A 24494-nucleotide genomic window follows, 5' to 3' on the forward strand; every position below is an offset into this window, starting at 1 on the left:
AAGTCACTTTTTCATACAAGTGGCACGCCAGATCAACCAACTTCTGGATCTGCAGCATTGCATTTTAATAAGCTAATTTGTAAGTTGGTCTTAATGAGTCCATTTAAATTCTGAGCTGAAGATTAACCTGTGCAGGTACAGTTCTCTCACTCCTTCGGTTTTATAATACAAGACTTTTAACAGTGCAATTGGTTTCTTGCTCTTCAGGGATTTACTTAAAAAGTGATATATCAAACTACAGTTAAATCTTTAGGGGCATGCACTTGCTTCAGCACCTCTATGCAATATATTTCCTCCAGTCTCTCCAAGATGGCCAACACAGCTACAATCAACAACGAAACCTGGTGTTATCCTTCAGCTCTAAATTTCACACACTAAGCTAGTGGGATTTGCAGACTGTGCCTCAGGTTTGAGGAACAAGATTTGTTACACTAGGACACTTTTGTTTTATCTGTTTATTGTGCCTTAATAAGCAGCATCAGTTTTGCAGAGTTTCTGCAGGAGGTTTTTTAGCACAAGTGAGAACAATGCTCAATTTAAAGCTGAGCATACAATATACAGCAGCGAGATACACAGCAACCTGTGGTAAACCTGTAGCATGACACTAGTGCAATGAGGATAGAAGAAAGGAACAAGCAGCCCAAAACAGAAGGAAGTAGTTACATTACCCAGGCTTTACCTGCTGCTGTAACTTCCCTCTCTTCGATGTCTCCCTGGCATCTGCAAGCTGCTGCAAGGAAAGCAACACGAATCTCACCTTGTCCCTGTGTAAAAATTCAAATTTGCTCCTTTTACTAGGCAGTATCTATGCACACTTCAATCACTGACAGCACAAAGCTGTGCACAGTGCTCGGGTTTGGGCTCTGAAACTCATATCCCACCTCAGCTCATCAGAGGTTCTCCTTAGCCCTTGCACTACAAGGAAGAAATAGCAGGAGCTTAGAGTGAGAAGCATGGAGGATACATTTGTTATGTGTTTAAGCTGTGTTGCTGAAGATGTTTTGCTCTGCTTTGCACGTGTGTCTGTTCCGGATGGTTTTCCTTGTGTTTAAAAAAAATAGGCATACTTAAAATCTACTTTACAAAACCTCAGCAAATTAGCACTGATCTTTTCCAGACAATTCTTCAAATGAATGTTCTGCAAATGCCTCCTCACAGCATGCAAAGATTTAGATACGCTGGGAACTGGCTCCGCAAAGGATGCTCTCTAACAAGAGGAATTTAAGTGCTGATACCAGTTCAATTTGCCGCTTTTTGATTTTAATATAAAAAGAAATAGTTTCTGCAAGGAAAGATTCAGCTTTCATCACCAGAGCCCTAGCACAGACTTCACAGGCAAAACTAATTCACAGATAAGCACTTTTCATAAACATGACACATTTCTTGGCTTGCAGAGGTTCTGGAGAAGGAAAGAACAGGCTGTGCTGACATCTGGTGGCTTTCTCTGCAGGCAAAGACAGATCATGGCAATGGGTCTTGGCTTTTCACTGCCCTTTTTTTTTTTTGTTTGCATTCCTGATGTAACTTCTTCGTTTCCTTCCAGGATAAAAAGTATTATGATAAAAACATTTTTGTTTCCACTGACAGTGGGGCAGTGCTGTCCTATGCAATTCCTTCTGCAAAAGCAAGAAAGGATCCTTTGTTGTGCACTATTAGTGACAGTGTAGAAAAACTCTCCTCCTCATTTCAAAGCATATTTCTTCATGAATAAATTTTTAAAAATGTACATTCACTGCCATGGGAAATGCTGCTACTGCATATCAGACGAGGTGCAAACCCAACCATTAAAGCACTGCAAATCAGCAGAGGTGGCAGTAAGAAGCAAAGGGAAGTGGTTGGGGAAACACTCAAAGGTATGTCTGTTTCTGTAACTCAATAGGAAACAGAGAGTAGAGAAAAGTCAATAAAATGAAAAGTAGCAAAGTTGTCTACTGGGCGTGTTCCGGGACTCAATAATCATTTGCAAATCTGTGCCAATTAGTACTATGAAAAGGGAGTCACGGAAGGAGGATCAGGTGCCAACCAGGAAGACTGGGCTCAGTACAAACAGTTCAATAAGCAAAAGTGTGCACTTGCCTTAGGCATTTGTAATGCCTCCAGCTGTCTGCTGTGCTCTGAAGCCAGGATCCCATCAGTCACAGGAGACCAAGAATGAGTATCACATGTTCTGGTTTTTCCTCCTTGATCTCTGGACACTCAGGATTTCTCTGGCTATTATCTTCCGAGGACAGGACCCACAGATGTCCCATCATGGCTGTAATAACTCTTGAACTGTTACTTTCAAGCTCATTTTTAAATAAAGGTTTGTCAGGGGATGTGTTGAATACCCCCAGGGAGAAGCCACCACAGCTTACAACATATCTCTGGCTCACCTTTAAAACAGAATGTTTGCATCAGATAAAGCAGTTCCCCAACTGTAACTGCAGTTGCATGTCAGATCTTTGAGGGCTCCTTTAAGCCATTGGTAACTGTCAACATTTAACTCACCTGTCCATATCAGCAGTTTTCTTAACTGCTGCTTCTTCAAGAGGCAACATAATTACCCCTGGACAGAAAAGCAGACAACACTGTTGGATGCACAAAGTATAATGTGACAAAGCCGGAAAAAAAACGATGCCTGTTCCAGCAGTTCATGAGTTCGATTCCAAAAATTATTAAAAAACACCATTTTTATGCCTTTAGTGCTATAAAAAGCAGCATTACTTCAGCATCTCTGCACCAAGGGTGTTGCACAATTCACATTTTGCGTGTTTATTCAGTTACACCTTTAGTCTTCCTCTTCATGATAATTCCTTTCCTAACTTACTCTCTTTAGCAGCTATTCTTTCACACCTCTTAACCAAAGCTCCAGTCCCTCTGAAGTGATTTTTTTCTCCAAGCAACAACCAAAGGCTCCAAGGACATCACACTGAAAGATGAATCCTTATTAACTCCACAATGTCTAAGAACACTAGCAAAGCTGTATGACTTACCCCACTACAGCTTTGATTAAAAGCAACTGTAAACCAATGCCCAATGTAGTTCATGACCTCTGCCAGGATAAAAAACCATGGCACCAACTCTGATTTCCTTCAACAGAAAGAGGATTTCACAACCATGTGGGCAAAGACATCCCAGTCTTTACTGATTTATTAGCCAGTGTTCAGTTTTCATTCAGTACTCAACAATCCTGGAATGAAATCTACTTTGACACAAGGCTTATACCATATCCCACCAACAAATGTTAGAACAGCATATATCTTGACATGTTCTCAGTGGTTATCTGTGGTTTTGTGGGGTTTACTTGAAAGGAGCATTATAAAGGTCCAATTAAAAAAAAACAAACCACAACAACACAGTAGAAAAACACCTCAGGAAGAAACCAGTTTACAAGTATGGCCATTGAGAGCTTTACAAAAGGCTCTACTGTGCTGCTGGAGAAAGGAGCCAATGAAGTGCCATTGCCAGAGCGAACTGAGCTCACAAAGCAGTAGTTTAACTCTTCCCTTGGAAAGAGAAGCTAATCTGGAGTGCCAAGCACATCATTGAATATTTGCATTAGAACATTTAAGTTTTTTCTCACTGATGCTGTAGAATCCTTCTTTCACTGTGCCGCACTCAAAGTGGCACTGAAAGTTTGGAACTGTACAAGCCCAGAAAGAACAGTTGTTAAAATGTGGTGACTCTTTCAAACACAAATGCCTTAGGAAAAAAAGGATCACAAAACCAATCCAAATCTGTCTGAAAGGGCTGGAGACCAAATTCAAATCCCGAGAACAGGGGGAAAAGAATGGCAGTGTTTGCTCAGTCTGAAAGCAGTCTGAAAGCCTGAGTGTGCTGACTGACACCATCCAGATGCCTTGGCAGGCCAGTCTGAGACATTGATCTCTCCAGTACACCATATATCCTTACAAAGTTACCTTCATTATTGTAAATCTGGCTGAACAAAGCTGGAGTGCAATGCATTACCTTAAACTGCTTGAGAAGATGAGTACAAATCTGTATTAGCCAGATAGATCTGCAAACACAACACGACAGACTGTGTAAGAAGGTAGATGAGACATGGGCACATATTTGGAGAGCAGGTACCAGCAACAGAGAGGCTGGCTGGACAGAAAGAGGAGGTAAGAGGTAAGTTCTCATAAATTCATCAGGGCATGCATAACAGCGTCTAAATCCCAAAAGAATACAGGTGATTTCAGTGACACAAGACTCCTCCTTACAAGACAAAGGTACACTCACCCTTTTAATCACAGTTGAAAAAGTGTTAGAGTACTTTCAGAAGAGAATAAAACTCTGAAGCAAAGCTGTTGGTGAGTAACATCAGCTACAGAAACAGTTTAAACCAGAGAGTTGTCACAAAGGATGAAGAAAACAAGGCAGGAACAATACGTGGAGGGTTCTTTGGTCCTGCATCTAAATTAAAGGGAAATTTTTTTTTAGATACTTTGGAAATCACACATCTCCCTTCAGTATCATGTCAATTAAAAAAAAAAATAATCAAAGCTCCAGGAAACGATAAGCTTACTTCTCCAGAAAGTCTGTTGTGGAAATGGTATCGTCAGGTCTCATTCAAAGCTGAGGGTACATGTGTAGGGTACAACAACTGCATGTGAGGTCTCATCTGATTTAGCAGAGCCTATGCCCAAAAAACCTGCTAAGGCAGAGAGCCAGCATCATTCCTATTTCAGTGAAGAGAGGCTCAAAGGCACAATGTCCCATCTTGATACCTCCTAAAAAGCATTTCATAAGTGGTATCTATCTAAAGGTACTTTCTTGAATGCATGACTATTTTCTATTATTCTTTATTTGGTTCCTGTAGTAGAAAAGACTGGAATTACCAAGAACAAACACATAGCAACAGAGTATTTGGCTCATGGAAAGCAGAAAGCAATCAATTCCAGTCTTGAAGACATGTGGCTCACAGACTGGGCCTCTCCTCACAAAAATGCAATGATTCAGGTTTTAAGAATAAAACTGAAACCATGAGCTTTCACTCCATTTGAAAAAATGCCCAATTCCTACTTAGGCACACTGATGTTCTGGCAGAACTCGAGTTGTTACCTCTGCATGAAGGTGTCTCCACCAATTAAAGCTAGAAACAGGCTAGCTGGTCCTGAACACAAAAGCCTCCCGACAGTCATCTGTCCCTTTCAGCATGCTAAAGAGGGCTGGAAGAGAGGATAATGGAAAGCATTCACCAGTGAAAAGCATGAAACACTTGCCAGTCTGCACTACTTAAACAAAAGAGACCAAACATAAAATGAGAGAAGTAAAGCTACGACTTGAGAAACAGAGACATTCTCTTCTCAAGCTCTTTAAAATACCTAGTGATTCGGTCATAAAACTTTTCATTTAACTGAAGGAGGTTTTGCTTCATTTTCATTAGAAGTTAGTACTGTGATGGGATCTTATTGTGCATTGTATAATCTCCATATGCAGCTACTCTCTGCTGTAGGATCACACCAAGAACGTGTGTCACAGGTCAGAGATGGCATGCCTGAAGCATAAGAGGCAAGCAAAGGAAAGAGAGAAGTGAGAAAGAAAAAAGTAATTTATGTCCCCCAGTTTTCCTTCTCTCAGTCGAGGCATATTGACAGAAATTAATTTCTATTGTAAGGGAATTGCACTGCTTGCAAAGCAATCCTCTAGGATTTATTGATCTTTAAGAAAAATCTCATTAAGCAGAATAAGGGAAATTTACAACAGGTATGGGAAAACAAAACAATCTCTTGGGATCTTCACCAGGCTGAAACAGGATTAGCTCTGTAGTTCCTGTAATCTTCCCCACAGAAGAATGCTAATTCCGTCTCATTTGCTGGAACGAATAAAAAAATTAAATATTTAGCACACCGGTAAATGAACCACCCAACAGCCAGCTATTGAGAATCTTAGAAGACAATTATAACTCTACACACACTTTTCCTTCTCATATCTTTGTAAAAAAGACTCCAGTATTAAAGATGTCAGGTAACCTCGTTAAAAAACACCCCAAACAAACAAAACCACCAAGAACATGAACATATAGAAGTAAATATGTACACAAGACCTCTCAAGATTTGTTTAACAGTCTTCAGAATTGTTTGTATAAGCATCCAGCAAATTAAGTCATTGCATTTCTAACACCTTCAAATGGTAGGAAAATAATGAAGCATGATATACTCCTTTTTTCATGCATTTTTCTGTTAGGAAAGGGGAAAAGAAACTTTTTTTCCCATTAAATTAGCCTGTAGGTATAATAATTTAATACTTAGAGGATCAGTAGAATATTTTACAGATCACTTTACATTCTCCCTCATGACCCATCAAAATATGTGTCTGAAGAAGTTAATTTTTTGCCCTGCTGATGATTAATTCATGAGGCTTCAACAATATGCAAAGTGAAAGACACAAATTGGCTTCTCCAGCAATACCTTCAAATACCTCTAATTATTCACAGGGGATATAGCAGAGCTAAAGGACCCACAAAGGTTCAGAGCAGTCACAATTCTTTCAACCCAGTAGGTCAAGGACTTCCTCTTTTAAAACAATAAGTCAGCAACATTACTTATTCAGAACAGAGACAAATCTGATGGAAAGCCTTCGCAATTATTAAACATGGAATTCTTAAGGTGCTGAGCCAATAAGTTCCACATTCTTTTTTTAAATTAAACCTTAAGTTAATGAAGTCTGCCTGTCTTGTAAAAAAAAAAAAAAGAGCAGAAGGGATTTTAGAATCTCAACTAGAAAACAGACAAGAGTGTTTGCAATGAATACTGAACACTTTATTAACATACACCATACTTGAAAAAAAAAAAAGCAAGCATGAACTTTGCTGACTAGATAATAACTGTAATAATAATCACTACCACAGAGGCTTTCCTGAGGATACTTATCTAATGTCCTCATAATTTATAACTCTCTAGCCCAACCCTGTATAGTGCCAAGGGCAATGAACTGCAGCTTCAAAAAAATGTTCTGCATGTCTCAGAATTTCCTAGGTTTTCTAATGGCCATTCTCTGTTTTATTCTGGTAAATCTTGACCAGACTAGATGTTGGAAAACTGTAATATCTCAATAGGAGATTTCAAATCTTCTTACTGATTTAAAGAAACTGTACAAAATGAGGACCACTGGTATATGTTATCATACACTTTCCTGGTTTACTCTTTTCCACTTCTAGTTGAAGAGGAAAAGTAAAATCTTCAAAATTTTACTACAAAGACCTCACTTATTCCTAACTTAAATAATTTTCACATCAAGATATGCTGGAACATATGAAAAAGGCATAATGGCACATGGTATTTTCCAAAGAAAGGGTTTTCTTCTTCTATCACTAATATCCTCTATACACTAATGACTAACTGCTGTTAGTTATTCAGAAAAGAAAATAACTAAAAGCAGTTTTAAATCATTTTCTGCCCTGAATAAAGCATCTCTCCCTTTGCACAGAGACACAGAACAGGCTGGTCTATTCCTATTTCCTTTTTCTATAACAGTTATTCTGATGTTTTGACACCTCTTTTGAGATAACATCCAACTGTTTCACTGCGGTAGCTACAAATCTAGTTTCAAAGAGGGATAATATATACAAACATTTATCAATACCTTTCTAAAAGAAGCCAGCTCTGACAGTGTTGTTTCTAATTCAACATTTGGCACTGTCATGAGTCCCTCTCCTGAACTGTATTGCCTCTTAGGTAGATAAAAATCATGCTTAAATGACTCCTCTGCTAACTAAATTACAAATCTATAAGGCTTAAGTGCCAGTAATCTTCCTTTCTTTTTTTTTTTCCTCCAGATAAAAATACCTGCTTCAGTAAAAACAAGCAGAGAATAACTATGATTCATATTATAGAAACACCCAAAGACCTTTAGGAAAGGTGTACTGAGACCAGTTGCAGTTCACCCCAGAGAAAAACATTGAAGAGACATCCCGAGCCACATAAAACCAGAAAGTAAATGGCAGGAAACGAAAGAGCCAAGAAACCTGTGCGAAAGAAATCATTCAGTAGCTGGGGAGCCATCAGTGGGCATCAGGAACAGGAAGGGGCTTCCTCTGTGAAGCCCCTGCACTTAGGGCACAGGCAGTTAATGTGTTCTAGCCAGGCAAATCAGATTGAAATGAGCAAACGTCCATATCAAGGTGGAATGCAACTACCTCCCTTAAGTACCCTGCTGCCACAAAGTCATTCAGCCACGTTCATGAGAAGCCCAAAGGACATCCAGGGACTATCAATTTTATCATGACAGACATTTCTTTACATTATTACCAAAAGACATGCCCTATATGTAGTCTCCTGTCAAAATGTGAGAAATCAGGTCAAGTTTCAACTCTTTGCCATGTTCAGCACATTCTCTAAATGATACTGCTCAAGCTTTCCTGAGCAATCTGACTATCAGGCACTGTATGCAGCACATTAAACAAATCTAATCTTATTTCATTATTCCATCCTGGTTCCACTACTTACATTTCTAACCAAAACATCAGTTTAAATGTTACTGATAAGACTAAGCAGACACGATACTAATAACCTATCTGTCAATCATTTAAAATTACTCTCAGCAGAATTATAAGCATACCCTCCAAAAATCACAATTTGCATTCTGAACATTTGGAGTGCAGATACCTGCTGCCCTCAGACCAATGATTTGAATAATTCTTCCCTGAATAATTATGAAGTCATGTAAAGAGCATCAGGAATAGCATTTACTTTTCAGCAGCCTATCCAAACATAATCAGACAGTTATCAGTTTAATGCAACTACAATGAACAGCATCTCCAGTCAATACAAATGTACTCCTACCTACTCCAGCTGCTTTCAGTGTACTGTCTTCTTTCAGAATCAGTTTGTCATCATCTTCCAAACTCACTACAAGTTCACCAGTCTACAAATCAGAGAACCAGAATACAAAATAAGAATTTTTACTGATTTTCTCTGCCCAAGTCTTGTTTGACAATGCAGAGATCTCCCTGCATCAAAGCACATAAAAGGGGAAGAACACAGCTAATAATCTTACCTTAGATTTGTGTGCTTGGTGAATAATCTTCATTGTATCTGAAAGAAAATACAGTGTTTTCCTAAAATAAGGTTTAATAAGCAGATAACACAAAGTTGTACTTGGGGGGAAAAAAACAAAGGTAGAACCTTCAAAATCTTTTGTTACTAACAACTTTGCTTATTCAATCTTAATCTCCCAGTCCTGCAGCCATAGCCTTAAACCAGTCAATGCTACATTAAGGTACCACATTCTAATGGGCTTCTGTCAGCTGTCTGAATTACAATAACTAATAACCATCCCAATGGCCAGTCAAAAGACATCAATTTAAATGCCACTTAGGGTGTTTTAACAGGTTTTACACATGCAACTGGGGCGGGTCCAACAGCATTTATGCACTGTCAACTATTAAAGCTACGCTGATAGGCAACAAGTGATTAAGACAGTAACCTGACCACTTCAGATCATCCTAGAAATTTTCCACGGTAGAAATTTTGTTAAGCAAGTTCATCTTCCATTAACAGATACAGGCTCTTCTCTTTTTAATGCTATATCCTCTTCAGTAATTTTTATCTCTAATATGTTTGTGCAATGTAGTACTTCTAGAAATTATGCTATTAAAAAGAAAAGAAAAAAAAAAAGAAAGTGCCATTTTCTTCTGGCAATGTGGGCAGAAGGGAAAACAAGGGGAAAATTATGCAGTCACTGAAGCAACTGGATGAGTGCAAGGATCCAGAGGGAATGGAAGTCGGCACTTAAAGTCATGCAGCATTTAAAAAAAAATAATAATCAAACTCCAAAGCTGCTGTGTTAGAACAAATTCAGAGTAATACATCAATCCCTTCCCAGCAAAGAAGAAAAACCAGTTCTGCTTGTCGGCTCATTTTCTCTTCTAGTTTGGGTTTGTGCACTGAGTGAACACTATGTGTCGAAATAGTCTGGTAAGAGAAGGATGCAACAAAGTAAAATATAGACTAAACCAACTCACAAACTACCAAGAGTAAGTATTCAGATGTTCAGAATAACAGAAATCACATTCCCACTCAGAAGTTTGCTTCCATACCCCTCTGGCCCATTTTGGACACTATCTAAAACACTACATAAGGTAGAGAAACTACTCTATTCCCACCACAGAGGTCACTAAGAAGGCAGCCTTGGTATGTTGAAATAACTGTGGCATAAGAAGCAAGACAGACATTAAATTGCAATTACCAGGATCCATCTTGCATAGAAGCATTGCAAAAAGACCAAGCAACCACAGAAAAAACATACTGCAATCAAGAAACCTTTCTACCACAGCAAATAAAACACAGCCTCTGCCTGTCAGTTTTAAGCTTCTCTGCCTACCTTGCCACATTCCCTTTTCTCTAGTCTTAGCCATTAGTCTTCATTCCCTGAACCATTGTCTCAATTTCACTTGTTCACAACTCCACAACTGGCACTCAGCAGTTTTCCTTGTCTTCATCTGAGCTATTAAATGGTTTCTCTAACTCTGTTACAGAGATAAAACTACAGTCTCTTCTCATCCTAGCTAAAGCCTTAAGTCCTCCCACTAGCCTTTGCTATTTCATTCCCATTTAGTTCCACTCCATCATATTGACAATTTTTTATCTTGTCTTTTCTGTTAATAGGTCTTTCATGACAGTAGATAAGAAATCACTTTCTGAAGTCTGATTCTGTGAAGCATCTACGATATTGCTCCACATTCAAGGAGAAAAGAAATAAAACTAAGAAGCAGCTTATGAGACAAGATGGCACTATCTTCACTGCCCTCACCAGTGGAAAGAAGGCAATGATGGGGTAGGAAGATATGATTGACTGAGAAGAGCTCTAGACCAGGGACAAGAATTATGCGTTTAAAGAAACAAAGAGAAAATGAAAGTCACAATCTTTGAGATGTGAGTTAGAGCACCAATCCACAAGGAAAAAAGAGATGGCATTATATACGATGTTGAGAGAACAAAGCAGTGCTGAATTCTGGAGAGAAGGAAGCTGAAACAGGCAAGGTGAGAGACAGCCAATCCAACTGAGATTTCTGGCACTGCCAAACAAAGCAGAAGAAAAAATCTGACTCTTACGAGCACTGTTCATGCAAAAGTCTCACTGTCCTTTTCTCACAAAAATCCAAGAAAGACAGTGGAGCAGTGTAGAGACAGCAGAGATGGCAAAAACATGAACCTGGATGATTCACAGCCTGAGGGGAAGGTGAGGAACTTGGCTTTGATTTTCCTGTGTGAAAATTTTCACGCAGCTAGCACCATACCAGTAAAAGTAGGCCCCCACTAACTGGTGCAGCAGGTTTTAAAGTTATGCTCAGTCCCACATGGCACAGTCAGCTGCTCAGCCACAACTTACACCTTGGGAAAAACTAAACTGATCTCCAAGAGATGAAAGAACTAGCAGCAGGGATAGGCAACACCAGGAATACAACCGATAGCAGCAGTTCTAGACAGGACCACCTCATCTGGCCAAAGCCACTGATGGAAAGAAGGGCATCTCCAAATTCAAACTTAGAATTACCTAGATGTTAAGTAACATATTAAAAATAATAGTAACATTCAAGTCCTTGCCACTGGCATATTGTCAATCTTAATTCCTAACTCCTTTTCTGGTTTCATTTTGCACTATCTCCTTCATCATCAGCAAGAGCACAAAATGAAATCCTTGGCTTTTTTTTTTTTAAATAGGCAAAGAGAGTTTATTACCATTCACATGTACTGAGTAGGTTTCTTATTCAATTACTTGAATCACTGTAGAGGAAGGAGTCTGTCAGCTCCAAGAACATCAGAGACAGAGGATCACTTGCAGCAAAACTCCAAAGGAACTTTCAGAATTGTCAAGTTTAGGCTATTTCATTCCACCAACTTGTATTTAAGAGCTTTCATATCTTCTCTGAGCAAAGTTCCCCTGCTTCTCTTATATAATGTAAACTATTTAGGCACAAAAGTCTTCAGCATTTTCTACTTACTGCCTTCAGCTCCCGTTTCACCAGCCTTTCTGACTTCACCATTAGTAAATAGATACTGAAGTACATAAGCACATAGAGAGCTACAATTTCAAAGTGTTTTGAGATCACAAGCTGCTCATTAAGGCAAAGAAAAAGTTAAAAGGCACTCATAAAAACAATAAAAAATTAATATTAAAAACCATCAGTACCCAAGAGTAAATAATGCATAACATGCAGCCTAATTCAAAGATTAATATGGATCTTCAAAATAATGGTCAAGTTCTGCAGACATGATCCCAGTGCCATAACCCCAGTCACAAGAGCTGGCACCAGCATGAGTATTCCACAATAGTTATCTTTTAAATTGTATAAGCACTGGTATAAAGTGCTTATGTGTGCATTTTACAGTAACTAAAACAAGAAAAAAAACCCCACACCTACCATACTTGTAATTTTTAAAGGGAGGAGGAAGTCCTGTTCTTGAAGACACATCTGTTAAAATAAAAGCACCAAGTTAAAACAAAGTTCTCTCTTTTTTATTTCCAATATTTTATTTTCTATTACTGTGCAGTGTATGCACAGTGTATGCATCCTGGACATCCTGTACGTCAAAATAAATCCACAACACAGGAGACTTGGTTGAGCATCCAATACTAAAACACAGCCTTTGGCTCAGATTCTATCGTTACCCCATATGTGATTAACTTCACTTGAGCATGAAGTCCCTCTGAACAAAACAACCCATGAGGACAGTGAGTCAGTGCAATTTGGATATGATCACAGGAGTCTGATCCTTCAGAAATCTGCGGGGAGTACCCTTCTAATGGTTTGCATAGCATCTCTCTCTACTTCATACAAACAGCTCACAACTGTCATTCATAACTGAATCATTCAGTAAACACAGCCATGAGAACCAGCCACAAAAAAAGAAGCCCAACTGTAGAAAATCAACTCTCCAGCTGTATACAGGATACAGCTCACAAGTAACTGCAAGAACACTGACACTTTCCTGTGTGCCAGTGTTCCCAGTGACACCCAGGGACTTAACCAGGGCCTCGGAAGGCCTGTGGAATGCTTGGCAGCAAAGCAGCTGAAACCATGATTTCATCCACTACTTTTAACAATTTATCTCAAACTTCCCCTTCAAAACAGATCACAGTAAAGCAAGGAACATGAATTTTGGACCAGGAACAGCACTATCCCTCTGTGGAATGAGGTTCCAAAAAGTCTTGTTCAAGGCACTGGCTTTGTCTCAAACAACTGTGAGTTGCAATACTGCACACATCAAAAGCAAGTTTCTCAGCATTGTTTTTTATTTTCTTCTGTACCATATGTTCTTGTACCATATGTTCTCGTAGTTTTCTAAAAGTATCCTGAGATCCTGCCATCCCTATCACTGTCTAGAAGTATGCAAGTCACCAAAAGCACAATATAGCCATGAGTCCCAGGGCACTGTCCTAGGAGTTGCTCAAATGTTATCATCTACAACAGTTCAAGACTTGTTCAAGATGACTTCATGTGAAAAAAGCAAATGATGTTATTCTGTTCCCTTTGAATGTCTCCATTTAGGTGTGTGGAAATCCATCTGCAACATCAAGGGTAACACCCTAACAGCTGAGTGGCTGCGTGGGCTGGTCTGCACTAATTAACTTTTACATTCACTGTCACTTTCAATGAGGCTCCTAAAACAGAGAGCCCACAAAGCCTAAGATGGAGACAGAAACTCAGAAACAAACATGCATAGCAAGACCTCAGAGTGTCAAAAACAATTTTTCAAGATTCTCTCTTCTCACAAATAGCAAACAGACTTGCATTCCCACATTCCACATACTGGTGTAGTTCCTTAGGATCAAAGGCTCTCTAAATTCTGTTAATTTATTCCTATTAATTTGTGAATATCTGCCTGACAGCACCACGCAAGGAGCCTGAGGTACTGAGCTAAATGCCCTTGTTCCTTTTGGACTTAATGTGAGGTTTGGGCAGGGGGAGCAGTCTATCCAAATTTAGGCATGGCACACTGACCATGGAAGCTCTTATTAACTCCAGACCCTTCATCCAAGGGAGAAAAGCATACAGGGGATGTAAACACAAATCTGGCATCTCTACCAAAGCCACAGAACTCCCATTCATTTGCTCCCCTCCACTTTCCTGGGCAGAGACAGCAACACATGGGCCTGAAACGAATGAACAAGACAAGCACCCCCTACCCTTCCTCACGAAAGTAATGAACTCCTTCACTGTCTGATCCAAGGCAACCCCATGGTACACCACAGGTCTGAAATTCCGGTGCTCAAAAGAGCGAACAAGACGAACTGTGACAGTTGAGCTCTCTGATGACATGAGAATTAATTCTGAATCACCTGGAAAACATTAAAGAGAGGAATTATTGCCTTTCCTTTGTGCATGGGCACAGCTGGAAAACAAAGGTGCAGGTTGGGCCTCATGCAAAGATTAAAACATGGCAAGAAGTTCAATAACATTGTGTCTTTCAGGGTTTCACTTCTATTATTCCTACAGAAGCAGTAACCAGGTCTCAAAGCAAACAGGACATTACTGATACTGCACACCACATGATCTGCACCTGTACTGTGTGGTGCCATATCAGACTTCACATGCAAAAATGTTGTGAGTAAATGCAATTATGTTGTTTGGGTTTTAAGTGACTTCACCTGCTGGGTGAGTAACCTCGTGCTCTAGAAGAATGTGCTAATATGAACAAAACCTTTTTAACGTACTTATGTTGCAGAGAATGTAATACCCTGAAAAATGCCTAAGCTGTCACACAATGCTCATTTTCACCTCCCTAGAGAAAGTGGAAAAACCACCCCCATATACACATACAAATAATCCTCTTGGTACAGTTCTACATAATTAAGGGATTTCATTTATAATAGTAGGTCTCTAGAATGGCTCTACAGGGCTTATATAATTTAAAAGAGAGCAGAACCTACAACAGAGTGGCTTCATCAACCCAAACCCCTCTTCAAACAAGCCCATATGTTGTTCTGTCGGATTCTTTCTCTCCACAGGAAAACATAACTGTTTCCTACCCCAACCTACTTCTCTATTTTTGGTGCTGGGTATCCCTCAGCAACCTTGTTTCCTGGTCACATGGTAAACTGCTGTGGCTACAGCAGCAGGGAGCATAGACTGCAGTGCATGTGCTGTGACATCAGGCAGGGGCACAGCACAACCCCTGCACCTCCCATCCCGGAGCAACCATTTCAGTCACCACCTCCAGTCCTGCGAGGGATTCTCTCACCAGTTCATCCCTTTATGTTCTTTTTGTGTGTCTTTTATTTTTTGCCTTTTTTTTCCAGGGGTGGTTATTTAAGTGCCCCATCACCATGCAGGCATCCAGGTACATCCCAGCCTTTCCTGTATTTATTCTAGCAAAGCAAAGTAGCAACATTTTCTTCAAGTATTATCTGCAGAACGAGGGCACAGACCTTCCACAAGACAGGGTAACTTGCTTTTACATCCTCTTGGCTAATAATTCCCAGAGCTCCAATTCCATTGCAAATAAGCTGTGACACACAAATAAAACACGCCAAACAAAAAGCACACTTCGCACCTGAAATAACTAGATTTATATTAAACAGCTGCAGAGACCCTTCCCCTTAAGGGTGGGTCATCACAAAAGCAAAGGTGGATATTTTCTTGGTGCTATTCCGCATGGACTGGAGATCTGGAGGGCACAGCATTCAATTCACTTTCTCCTGAGCAGGACGGAAAAACACTGTAAGAGCATAGATTTGGAAGCACAACCAGAAATCGCCGATTTTCACATCTACTACTCAGAACGAACAGACCGATCGCGCGTAGAGCTGGGACCCGGTACTACCCCGGGCCTCCGCAGGGAGAACAGCGCAGGTCAGAGGCGCTGGTGGTAGACTCCTATTGTAGAAAGGACCCTTCCCCCGTCCCGCAGCACCGCTGAGACCCACCCCAGCACAACCGCACAACCCCACACCATCACCCCCGACTACGCCTGTTACCGGCTCCCGCCGGGCACTTCCGGGTCCCGCCTCACCCGCCTAACCAATCATGTGCCCTGGGTGACACCCACCGCAGCGCGGGATTGGCTGCGCTGCCCTCCGGTCCCGCCCCCTTCTAGCCCCACTGATGAATGGGCGGGCCCGCGCCGCCTCCGCATTGCCCTTTGCCCGGCGCGTGCCCGCCACCGGCGAGCGCCGATTGGCCGCGCGCGGGGCGCGGCGCCGCTGATGGGCGCGGGGGTGAGGCGAGGGGAGAGGCGCGCGCGCGGCGGGGGCGGCGCTGGCAGAAGCGGCGGCGCCGGGAGCGCAGAGGGGCTGCAGCGATGACCGAGGTGGGGGGGAGGGACACCGGGGGCTGTGGGGATACGGGGGGCAACCGGGCACACGGGGGGCAACCGGGCGCCTTCCCCTCATCACCCACTGCCGCTTTCTCCCCCAGGCCGCGTTCCAGAAGGCCGCCGAGGAGGTGAAGCAGCTTAAGTCGCAGCCCGCGGACCAGGAGATGCTCGACATCTACAGCCACTACAAACAGGCCACGGTGGGCGACGTGAACACGGGTAGGTGCCGCCCCAGGCGGCGCTGGGGGCAAAGCCTCTTCCCCGCTGTGCTTCACGCAATCCCGCGGCTCGGTTTAAGTGACTCAGAGCCCACTTGGCTCGGATTTACGGCCAGGGCATATCCTGGCCCGATAAGGGTTTGTGCAATCTCTGGTTTTTAGATTAACCCAGCTGCAGCCGTCCGGATCGTGCAGTGAGGGGCTGGGGATCCTTTGTGTGTTAGCTTAGTGCAAATAGTGGGATTGGGATTCTTGCAGACCTCTGCTGGTTTAATGCAAACACTTCTCGGGTTAAATAGCCTTAAACAGCAAACCAAGCTATAGAAGTGTAGAACTACAGTACGAGGGTAATGACACACACAATTTATATAGACTGGACAAGCTGCTAAAAATAGCGTTGGAAAGCAAACCCAGAAGAATGGGAGAAAACTCTTACAGGAGCTGCAATTAAATATATTTTGGAAAGACTGTGGCAAAAATATGTCTGCAGGTACACTACACAAAATGTCTCCTGCTACTTCTCTTGCTACATTTCTGCCACTGGCAGCTCAGCCCCCGGAATAACATTTAGAGTGAAGCCTGTCTCTACTGACCTTGTGTAACTGGAGTAGCTAGGATTAGAAAGGGGAAAGGTCATTTGTTTAAAGTGCTGGCCTCCTAACCCAGTAGCTGGTGAAGTTTATTGGATGTCTATTGAATTAAAAGCTGGCAGTGAAGTGTGCATGAAATGGTAAATGCAGTCTCCTTTTTGCAAGGTGGGCAGCGTGGAGGGAGAACAGAACCGACTTTGGGGTTAAGATACGATCCTTTGGTGTGGCTGGACCCTTAGCATTTTTAATGCTTGACAAGGGGAAATGGTGTTCTAGAGCTGTGAATATACCACCATTTCTGTAAGTGGTTGCCCTCTTGTGAAGCAGGAGCCAACGTGAGCTGGCCAGAAAAGCAGCCTGTGAAAGAGTGACTGATGGGGTTTGTGTTGGAGAGAAGTGGAGCTGCCAAGTAGCTCTGCAGGTCACTGTGCCATGTGAGCTGCACAAGGGTATTTCTGTGGCTACTGTCCAGTTCCATTTTATACAATTCTTAAGAATAATCTTTAAGGAGACAGAGGGGAACTAAAATCGCAGAGGGGACTTGACTTGAAGAATAGCCATTTATACATCATTCATTCTCTACTTGGCCACACGTAGCCTACAGTGAAGTGAGTTAGAATTCCAAGGTTATATCCCTAGATGACAGAACAAATGTGGAGCTATAGATTAGAAACATACCCTTAGCTTGATGATAGTGAGTTCTAAGTTGTATGCTACCAGCTTCACTTCTTATGTCTTTGCATGTAATGGACCTTAGAGTATTTTTGCTTTACTTTAGGGCTGGTGTTCTTTAATTGGATAGCTGTCAGGTTATAGCAGGCTCTTCAGAAAGCACCATAGAACCAAATCACACTAGTTGGTGCACTTCTGCTCAAATGCTGCTGTCTCAAGGGAACTTGACAGAGTTGTCACCAGCAGTGTTCTAGTGTGTTCCCTTGAGGTGATCTGCTGACTACAGGTTAGTAAGTAACAGCTGCAAAGATGAACCATTGTATTTTGTCATAGTTAAGAGCTAAATAGCCATCAGGTGGGTATTACCTACACTCAGATCACACAAACTAATTCTGCTGCTTACCTTGTCTCTCTCAGAACGCCCTGGTATGCTGGACTTCAAAGGCAAAGCAAAGTGGGATGCCTGGAGTGCATTGAAAGGTAAGTGTCTTCTTAAAACACCAATAAAAGTCAGAAAAGCACGTGTAGTTCAGCAGGCAACAGAATAGTGTTGCCTTATAATACAAGAGTTCTAGAAGTTCAGAATGCTATGATAATAAACTTTTGATTACCTCTGCAAGGCGCAAGTAATCATGAAAAATATTGCCTGTGTGAAAGGGAATTAAGATGCAAAATGCCCACCTGGCTCAAGATGTTAAACCAAAGAGAACAGTAACATCAGCAGAAACCTAAGTCTGTTTTCCAGGTCCCTGCCTAGTACTCCAGAGACTGAGCTCTCCCCCTAGTTGTTATGCATCTTCCAGTTAGGAAAGCTGTAGAAGAAACAACTGACCTCTTGGCTCCAAACAAGGAGCCTAACAAGTGGTCTAATCTATGAAAATGGGGAGATGTGTTTTCTGGTGCTTTAAAGAACCAGCACTAACATCTAAATGCAGTCTTAAGTTGACTGAATAGGTTTCCTGTAATAATTGGTGATGGCATTAATAGAACTGATAGACTGTTTAGTTGCTGTCTGTCCAAAAACAACTTGGCTGTGAAACACTGTTTTATCATGGCTGATGAACACGTTTGTGTAAAACTTTAATAGTGGATTCACAGCCAACTGACCTTCCTGGCTCCTCTGGTGTCTGGTAGCCATGGGCTACACCAAGGAATTGTGACTTGTAAGAGGCATTTTAATCTGCAAAGGGTAGCTGACTGCTTCCTGTGTTCTGTCCTTCAGGAATGTCCAAAGAAGATGCAATGAAAGCTTACATAGCAAAAGTGGAAGAACTAAAGGCCAAATATGGCATCTGAGGTCTGGATATAGCAGCCACATGCACGCCTGAAACATGCCTTATTTCTAATACTGTGGAAAACTGGTTTCCAAGAGTAATCTTAAATACCTAGTGTGTTACAGTTGTTTCTCCTCATGCCTGTACTTCAGGAGAAGTTATGTACCTGCCTAATAATGTACTGACACATTATAAATTCCTTCTGGGAACAAAATCTGGAACTCATTAAAGTGAATTTGGTACTTAAACTGTTGTGCTGGTCATCCCTTTGTGATCATCCTTTAATTGCTGTGTTGCAGCTGTCAAATCAAACCAATTTCCCCATCGTTTTGCCACTAGAGGGGGCCGGTAGTCTTTGTTCGGGCAATGCGGACTTTGGCCAAGCCACTCCTCCGTTGCTTCCTTTCTCATGGAGATGAGTGGCAACCCACTAAAGCTGGAGCACCACAGAGCTCATCAGGAAGAGATCAGCTCTAATGCTGTGTATATTAAGAACAAGGTGCTTGATATTTGTTGCCTGGAACTTTCAGAGACCTAGCCAACAAGTGCCAAATCATCTTGCATAAAACACTTCTTGGACATGCTCTTTCCTAATAACATTGTGGGGCCATGCGTGGAGAAAAGGCAAATACTCACAGCTGACCATGAAACCTTCCCTGTGAAAGAAAAGGTTCCACAGGCAGTGGAGTTGATGCCTTTGGTGCTATAAATGCAGAGTACTGGTGTTGCCATGTTTGATTACAAAACACAGTTGTGACTGTTTCTAGTAGGCTTTTAATTGTTTTGGTCTGCCCAGTATGGTCTCTTGGAGTGGCCAATGACGGAAAGGGAGATTTTGCTTTTAAAATGTGACATTGAACTATTCCAGCATAGAGCATATGAGAATGAAGTCCCAGCCGTATAAAGGAGCATTCTAATTCCTGCTTTACTCGTTAGCATCTGAACAGGTGAGGACTTAACAGTCATCAGATAAGCAACTGACTTATAGAAATATATAGAGATGAAAGCTATCATTACATATTTGTCTAGGTAGGTAAGCACCATTTTGTAGTTAGTTATACAGGCTTAGCTGTGTGTAGTAGCCTTTGAGATTACCTCCCATGTTTTCAAAAATTAAAAGTTCCCCCTTTGCTACTTTTATTGGGAAAAGCTCTTAGAACTACTTTTCACCCTTTAAAATATGTTGGAATAAAGAACAAAAAGAAGTTGTTTATTCTTGTTCTTCTGGGTAAGTAAAAATAAGTATTTGGGTTTTTTACCTCCTATTGTCTGCTGTTTGACGTTGTGTTAATTAAATTCACTTTGCAAGAGAGAGGTAAGAGCAGTTGTTCAGCACAAGAAGTGCTTTTGCTTCTTTTTCCAACCCTAAATTCCACAGCCAGCTCTATCTTCACAGCTGTATTTTGTGGAGCTGGTTATCCTTGGAGGATTCTGCCAACCTGTGTCAGAATGGAGCTCATACTGGAAAACACTTCCACTTCTGCTTTTGTTTGCTGGAAGTCCATGCACTGTGAGCATGCTGTGCTTTGCTAACATGCTCTCTGTCAGAACAGGTGTCAGAATTTTTGACTGCTAAAGCAGTGGAGTTGGGTATAAAGGATGGGCTGGGAATAGCAAGTTCGGTATTCCAGTCCTCATTTGGCTTGATTTCCCCTGTGAGACTTTAATTGTTGCAGTACTACTCTACTCTCCCATACCTGTCCAGTATCACATAGTACTTATCCCAGAAAGGGCTTGCTCTTGACCAGGCTTACAAATAATGCTATTTGCCAAGTTATACAAGTGACTGAGAACTCTGCCTTGGATGTCTTTATTTGGGTGCTTTATTTTTAGTGTAGTAACACCTTTCTGCTTGCAGCTTAACCTTCCTTAAGAAAGTAACACAAGTGGTCTTACTATTTAGCTTGCCATTTGGCAATCAACTGTGTCTCTCAGCAGCAAGCTGAAAGATTCAAGATGTGGAAAGAAGAGCTCTGCAGTGAGAGACTGTACAGAAGGCACAGAGGTAGCAGCAAAGGTGCTGCGTGTCTGTGCACAGTGTGATGAGAAGCAGCAACACAACATTTGGCTGCATGGCCATTAACTGTGGGTACTGCCACTGCAGGGAGAGGGTTGAAATAGGCTGAGCTGAGTTGAGGGGCTGGTTGTGGTTGTTCAGCAGCAGGATGAATGTCTGTAAATGTATGTGCTGCCTGAAAATATTGCTGACCTAGTGACCACGTAGTGCTTGCAGGTATGGTGTGTGAGGCACCTGGGCTGCATAAATAACACTGGCAGTAGTGACACCAGGACAGTGGTGGTTTAAGGACATCCACAAACAGATTTGTAAGTAGAGGTAATTGATTTTATTAAACTAATAAGGTGGTAAAAATAGACAACCACATGCAGCCTTGAGATCGGAAACGGAAACAGAAACAGCAAGCCTCAAACCAAAATATAATTTCGGAACCATTGCTGTGACTGCAGTAAGGTACTCTTGATGGAGGAACGGATGCTTTGGATGGCTGGGCAGTGCTGCAAAACGGGGGATTGTTCTGACACCCACTCAGGGAGCTGCTGCTATTTCCTCTGTATTAGATCAAAGAAAGGCCAGCAACATCCTGATCCTCACAGCGCTTGCGAAGGGGAAGAGACGTGCGCTGAAACAAGCCCAGCGTGCCGGAGGTCAGAGGCCAGCTGGCACGCACGCACTCGGGCCTGGTTTGCTGAGTCTGCAGTGTGCAGGACGGAGTCTGGACTTTGGATATGGCAATAATAAATGTTAACTTGTGTCTGATAAGACAGTGTTCCTTCTATCTCACTTCTACTATTAGTTCTTGCACAGGGCAACTGGCTGGTTGGCACCCACTGCAGTTAGAGATAAGCTCTAAAGGGGATGATGTTTTCCTTGGATTTTTTTTTCTCGTGGCTTTTGCTTGCTTTCAACAAAGATATGTGAAGATACAACATTCCTAGCACAGATTTAACAAACCAGTATTGCTCTGCTGCTTAAGGCCCCTACCAGATTTTTCAACCCTGTGAATTAAATGTTTAGTTTGATGAAAAAGCACTCTGGGGCCAACTGCAGTATGCAACTGTCTTTCTGTCAAAATTCTTCACTATTCATCTAGAATGATCTTGTTTCACGATCCAAGTATTTTAACCTTTGAACTCATTTGACACTGATGATACTGCTAAAAATAAATGACAATTGTATTTGCTGCTGCTCAAAATATTTGCTCTTCCCCCTGAGTGCTCAGAGCAAACAATATTAGGCAATACCACTTTGGGGTGACTGGGCGTCTGAGCTGTCTTGTGGGATTGATTACAAATTGGAAAGACAAAAAAAAAAGTGTATTTTGGTTGGGATAGGTTTCTAAATACCACAGCCGTCACCCAAAAATGGGTTACACATTCCTCCAAGTTGCCAAAGCTGCACAGAAGTAAGATAAGTTGATACTACACAGACATAAGACATTTGAGTGTATTCACATTAATAAACTCGGAAGGGTAGAAGTGAATAAAATAAAACAAAAATAGAATCTAATTTTCCCCCTACTCACAAGTATGTGAAGTACCTTCAAACTCAGATACCTGACCTATAAAATAGCTAATTTTCAGCTGCTCATTTAAAGTCCAAATAACATCAATCCATTCTACATGTCTTCATCATTTATAGAATAAGCTTGTATTTCCTCTAAAACCAGGGCATCTGTGAAAGTTAAACACAGCTTGGTTGTATTATTTTAGAATAGGGAATTCACACTGAGCTTGGCTGCAGTGGTCTTTTTACTTTCATTTCCAGTTAGTCCCAGTATACACATATTTATGAGCTGCACCAAAAGAAGCATCACCATATGCTTTCTTTCCACATCCTGGAAAGAAAGAAAATTACATGACTTGGCTAACACAACCAGGAAGACACCTTGTTTGTCCCCACCAAAATGTACAAGGCGCGGACTTGTACTGTGTTCCCCCAAAAGGCTGAGATAGTGATATGTCATCTCCTCCTAATAAACACTACTCATTTGAGTAAGTTCTGAATCTGAAAGTAAGCTCACCAGCATAATGTAGTTGGTATTTTTAAATCTGAATATTTATCTGCATTGATCTGATGTTTTACTGAGAGAAGAAATATACATAACAGCTAAAAAACTGAATAATATGATTTCCCCCAGATTACACAGTATTGAAATATGGACTCAAATTTTTCTAGTAGTCCTAAGAGGGCTTATGTATTGAATGTATATTTCAAAGCATTGATTTGTCAGAATGGTCAGATGCAAATACTTTCATGTATGCCCTAAACCAGTGTAACTATTGCCAGAGATCTGTGGAAAGGGCTGAATCCAAAGCAGAATGAGCGAGTGCCCAGAGTTGGATCTGTGCAGTGTGATGCTGAGATAGGTCCAAAAGCTGACCAGAAGTGAAAACACAAATTCTTTCCAGGATACAATATGTATTCCTTTAAGCCTGTCTCTCTTCTTTGACTTAACTGAGGTAGGGGGCAAAATCACTGTAATGGCCCCCCACATTATAGAATGTTTCTAACCCAGCTAGGAGTGCCTTAACAAGTACTGGTTGATTTGGATGGGCAGTAAGACCTAGACCTTGGTGATGGGCATTATTTGGTATTGTTGGCAGGTCCAGCAGCCCAGGTCTCTTGTGCACATACAGCAGTGGGTGGCAGAGCCTGGGGCTGCAGGACACGTGGTAGCCCCTGACTGGTGGTCAGTCTGCCTTCCCGTGGCACAGGAGAGGTGTCCAGGCAGGAGGCAAAGTGAAACCACCTGGCTCAGGAGCTGTCTCTTTACATGCTTTTACATGCCAGGATGAGTCTGTCTGCTTGGCTGCAGTCACTTGCAGTGATGGGAGGAAAATCCTGAGGTAAAGTGGTTGTGATAAGGGGCTGGTCTGAGCTGTGTGGGCTTTGGCACAACCCAAACCCCCCCTATGTTACATATGCTGCTGCCTAAGGCACAATTTACTTAGGATGACTGTGCCTGTGTTCCCAGAAGCTGCTGGTCTTGAGCAGCTTGCCAGCAACTTGCTGACTTTTTGCCCTGTTACAGAAGCTCTGTTTTGGCCAGCTAGGCTGAACCCAGCCTGAGCTGAATGCAGCTTCTTCAATTTGTATTTTCAATCTACTATCAGGAAAAAAGAGAACGCAAAAGAGCAGTGACAGGAGACAGCTAGCTTCTTTCTTCTTCACAAAATTTTCTGCACGCTCACTTTTTTTGGAAGATATCACTAAAATAACATTTCTCCCCCCCACCCCAGACCCTGGGCATCTCCCAAAGTCTCAGTCTGCAAGACACTCGAGGTCTATTTCTCTCAAAGATAGGTCAACTTCTATCCAGAAAGACACCTTGAAACAGGGACCTGACAAAAATGAGGGTTTAAGTGCCTGCCCATGTCAGTTGCTATGCCAAAAGCTAAAGATATGATCAGAAAGAATTTTATTAAACTGACAAATGCATTTACAGAAGTAACGAGTTTCAAGATTAGATGAACCCAGAC

At 41.7% G+C, this 24494-nt stretch overlaps 2 protein-coding genes across 2 annotated transcripts; one reads left to right on the plus strand and one right to left on the minus strand.

Moving 5' to 3' along the window:
* Positions 1-5612: 5612 nt before the first annotated feature.
* Positions 5613-15831, minus strand: CUNH2orf76 (chromosome unknown C2orf76 homolog). The gene is made up of 6 exons (XM_029959882.1): positions 15480-15831; positions 14113-14265; positions 12347-12397; positions 8980-9017; positions 8766-8847; positions 5613-5797 (listed from the first exon to the last, which is right to left on the minus strand). The coding sequence occupies exons 2-6, from the start codon at positions 14243-14245 to the stop codon at positions 5721-5723; spliced, it is 381 nt and encodes a 126-aa protein (XP_029815742.1). The 5' UTR covers positions 14246-14265; positions 15480-15831; the 3' UTR covers positions 5613-5720.
* A 336-nt stretch (positions 15832-16167) lies between these two features.
* On the plus strand, positions 16168-19243 carry DBI (diazepam binding inhibitor, acyl-CoA binding protein). Its single transcript, XM_018072731.2, has 4 exons — positions 16168-16235; positions 16343-16460; positions 18139-18201; positions 18944-19243. The coding sequence occupies exons 1-4, from the start codon at positions 16227-16229 to the stop codon at positions 19015-19017; spliced, it is 264 nt and encodes an 87-aa protein (XP_017928220.1). The 5' UTR covers positions 16168-16226; the 3' UTR covers positions 19018-19243.
* The last annotated feature ends 5251 nt before the right edge of the window (positions 19244-24494 follow it).

The sequence above is a fragment of the Manacus vitellinus genome, unplaced genomic scaffold (genome assembly GCF_001715985.3).
Source record: "Manacus vitellinus isolate BGI_N305 unplaced genomic scaffold, ASM171598v3 scaffold_22_pilon, whole genome shotgun sequence".
NCBI lineage: Eukaryota > Metazoa > Chordata > Aves > Passeriformes > Pipridae > Manacus > Manacus vitellinus.

Excerpts from the sequence above, each read along its gene's own strand:
- DBI (XM_018072731.2), top strand. Across the intron at positions 16,461-18,138 it reads GGTGGGCGACGTGAACACGG|AACGCCCTGGTATGCTGGAC; the intron begins GTAGGTGCCGCC and ends TGTCTCTCTCAG. Across the intron at positions 18,202-18,943 it reads TGCCTGGAGTGCATTGAAAG|GAATGTCCAAAGAAGATGCA; the intron begins GTAAGTGTCTTC and ends TCTGTCCTTCAG.
- CUNH2orf76 (XM_029959882.1), bottom strand. The coding sequence starts at position 14,245 with ATGTCATCAGAGAGCTCAACTGTCACAGTTCGTCTTGTTCGCTCTTTT. Across the intron at positions 12,398-14,112 it reads CATTACTTTCGTGAGGAAGG|ATGTGTCTTCAAGAACAGGA; the intron begins GTAGGGGGTGCT and ends TTATTTTAACAG. Across the intron at positions 9,018-12,346 it reads CTTTAAAAATTACAAGTATG|ATACAATGAAGATTATTCAC; the intron begins GTAGGTGTGGGG and ends ATTTTCTTTCAG.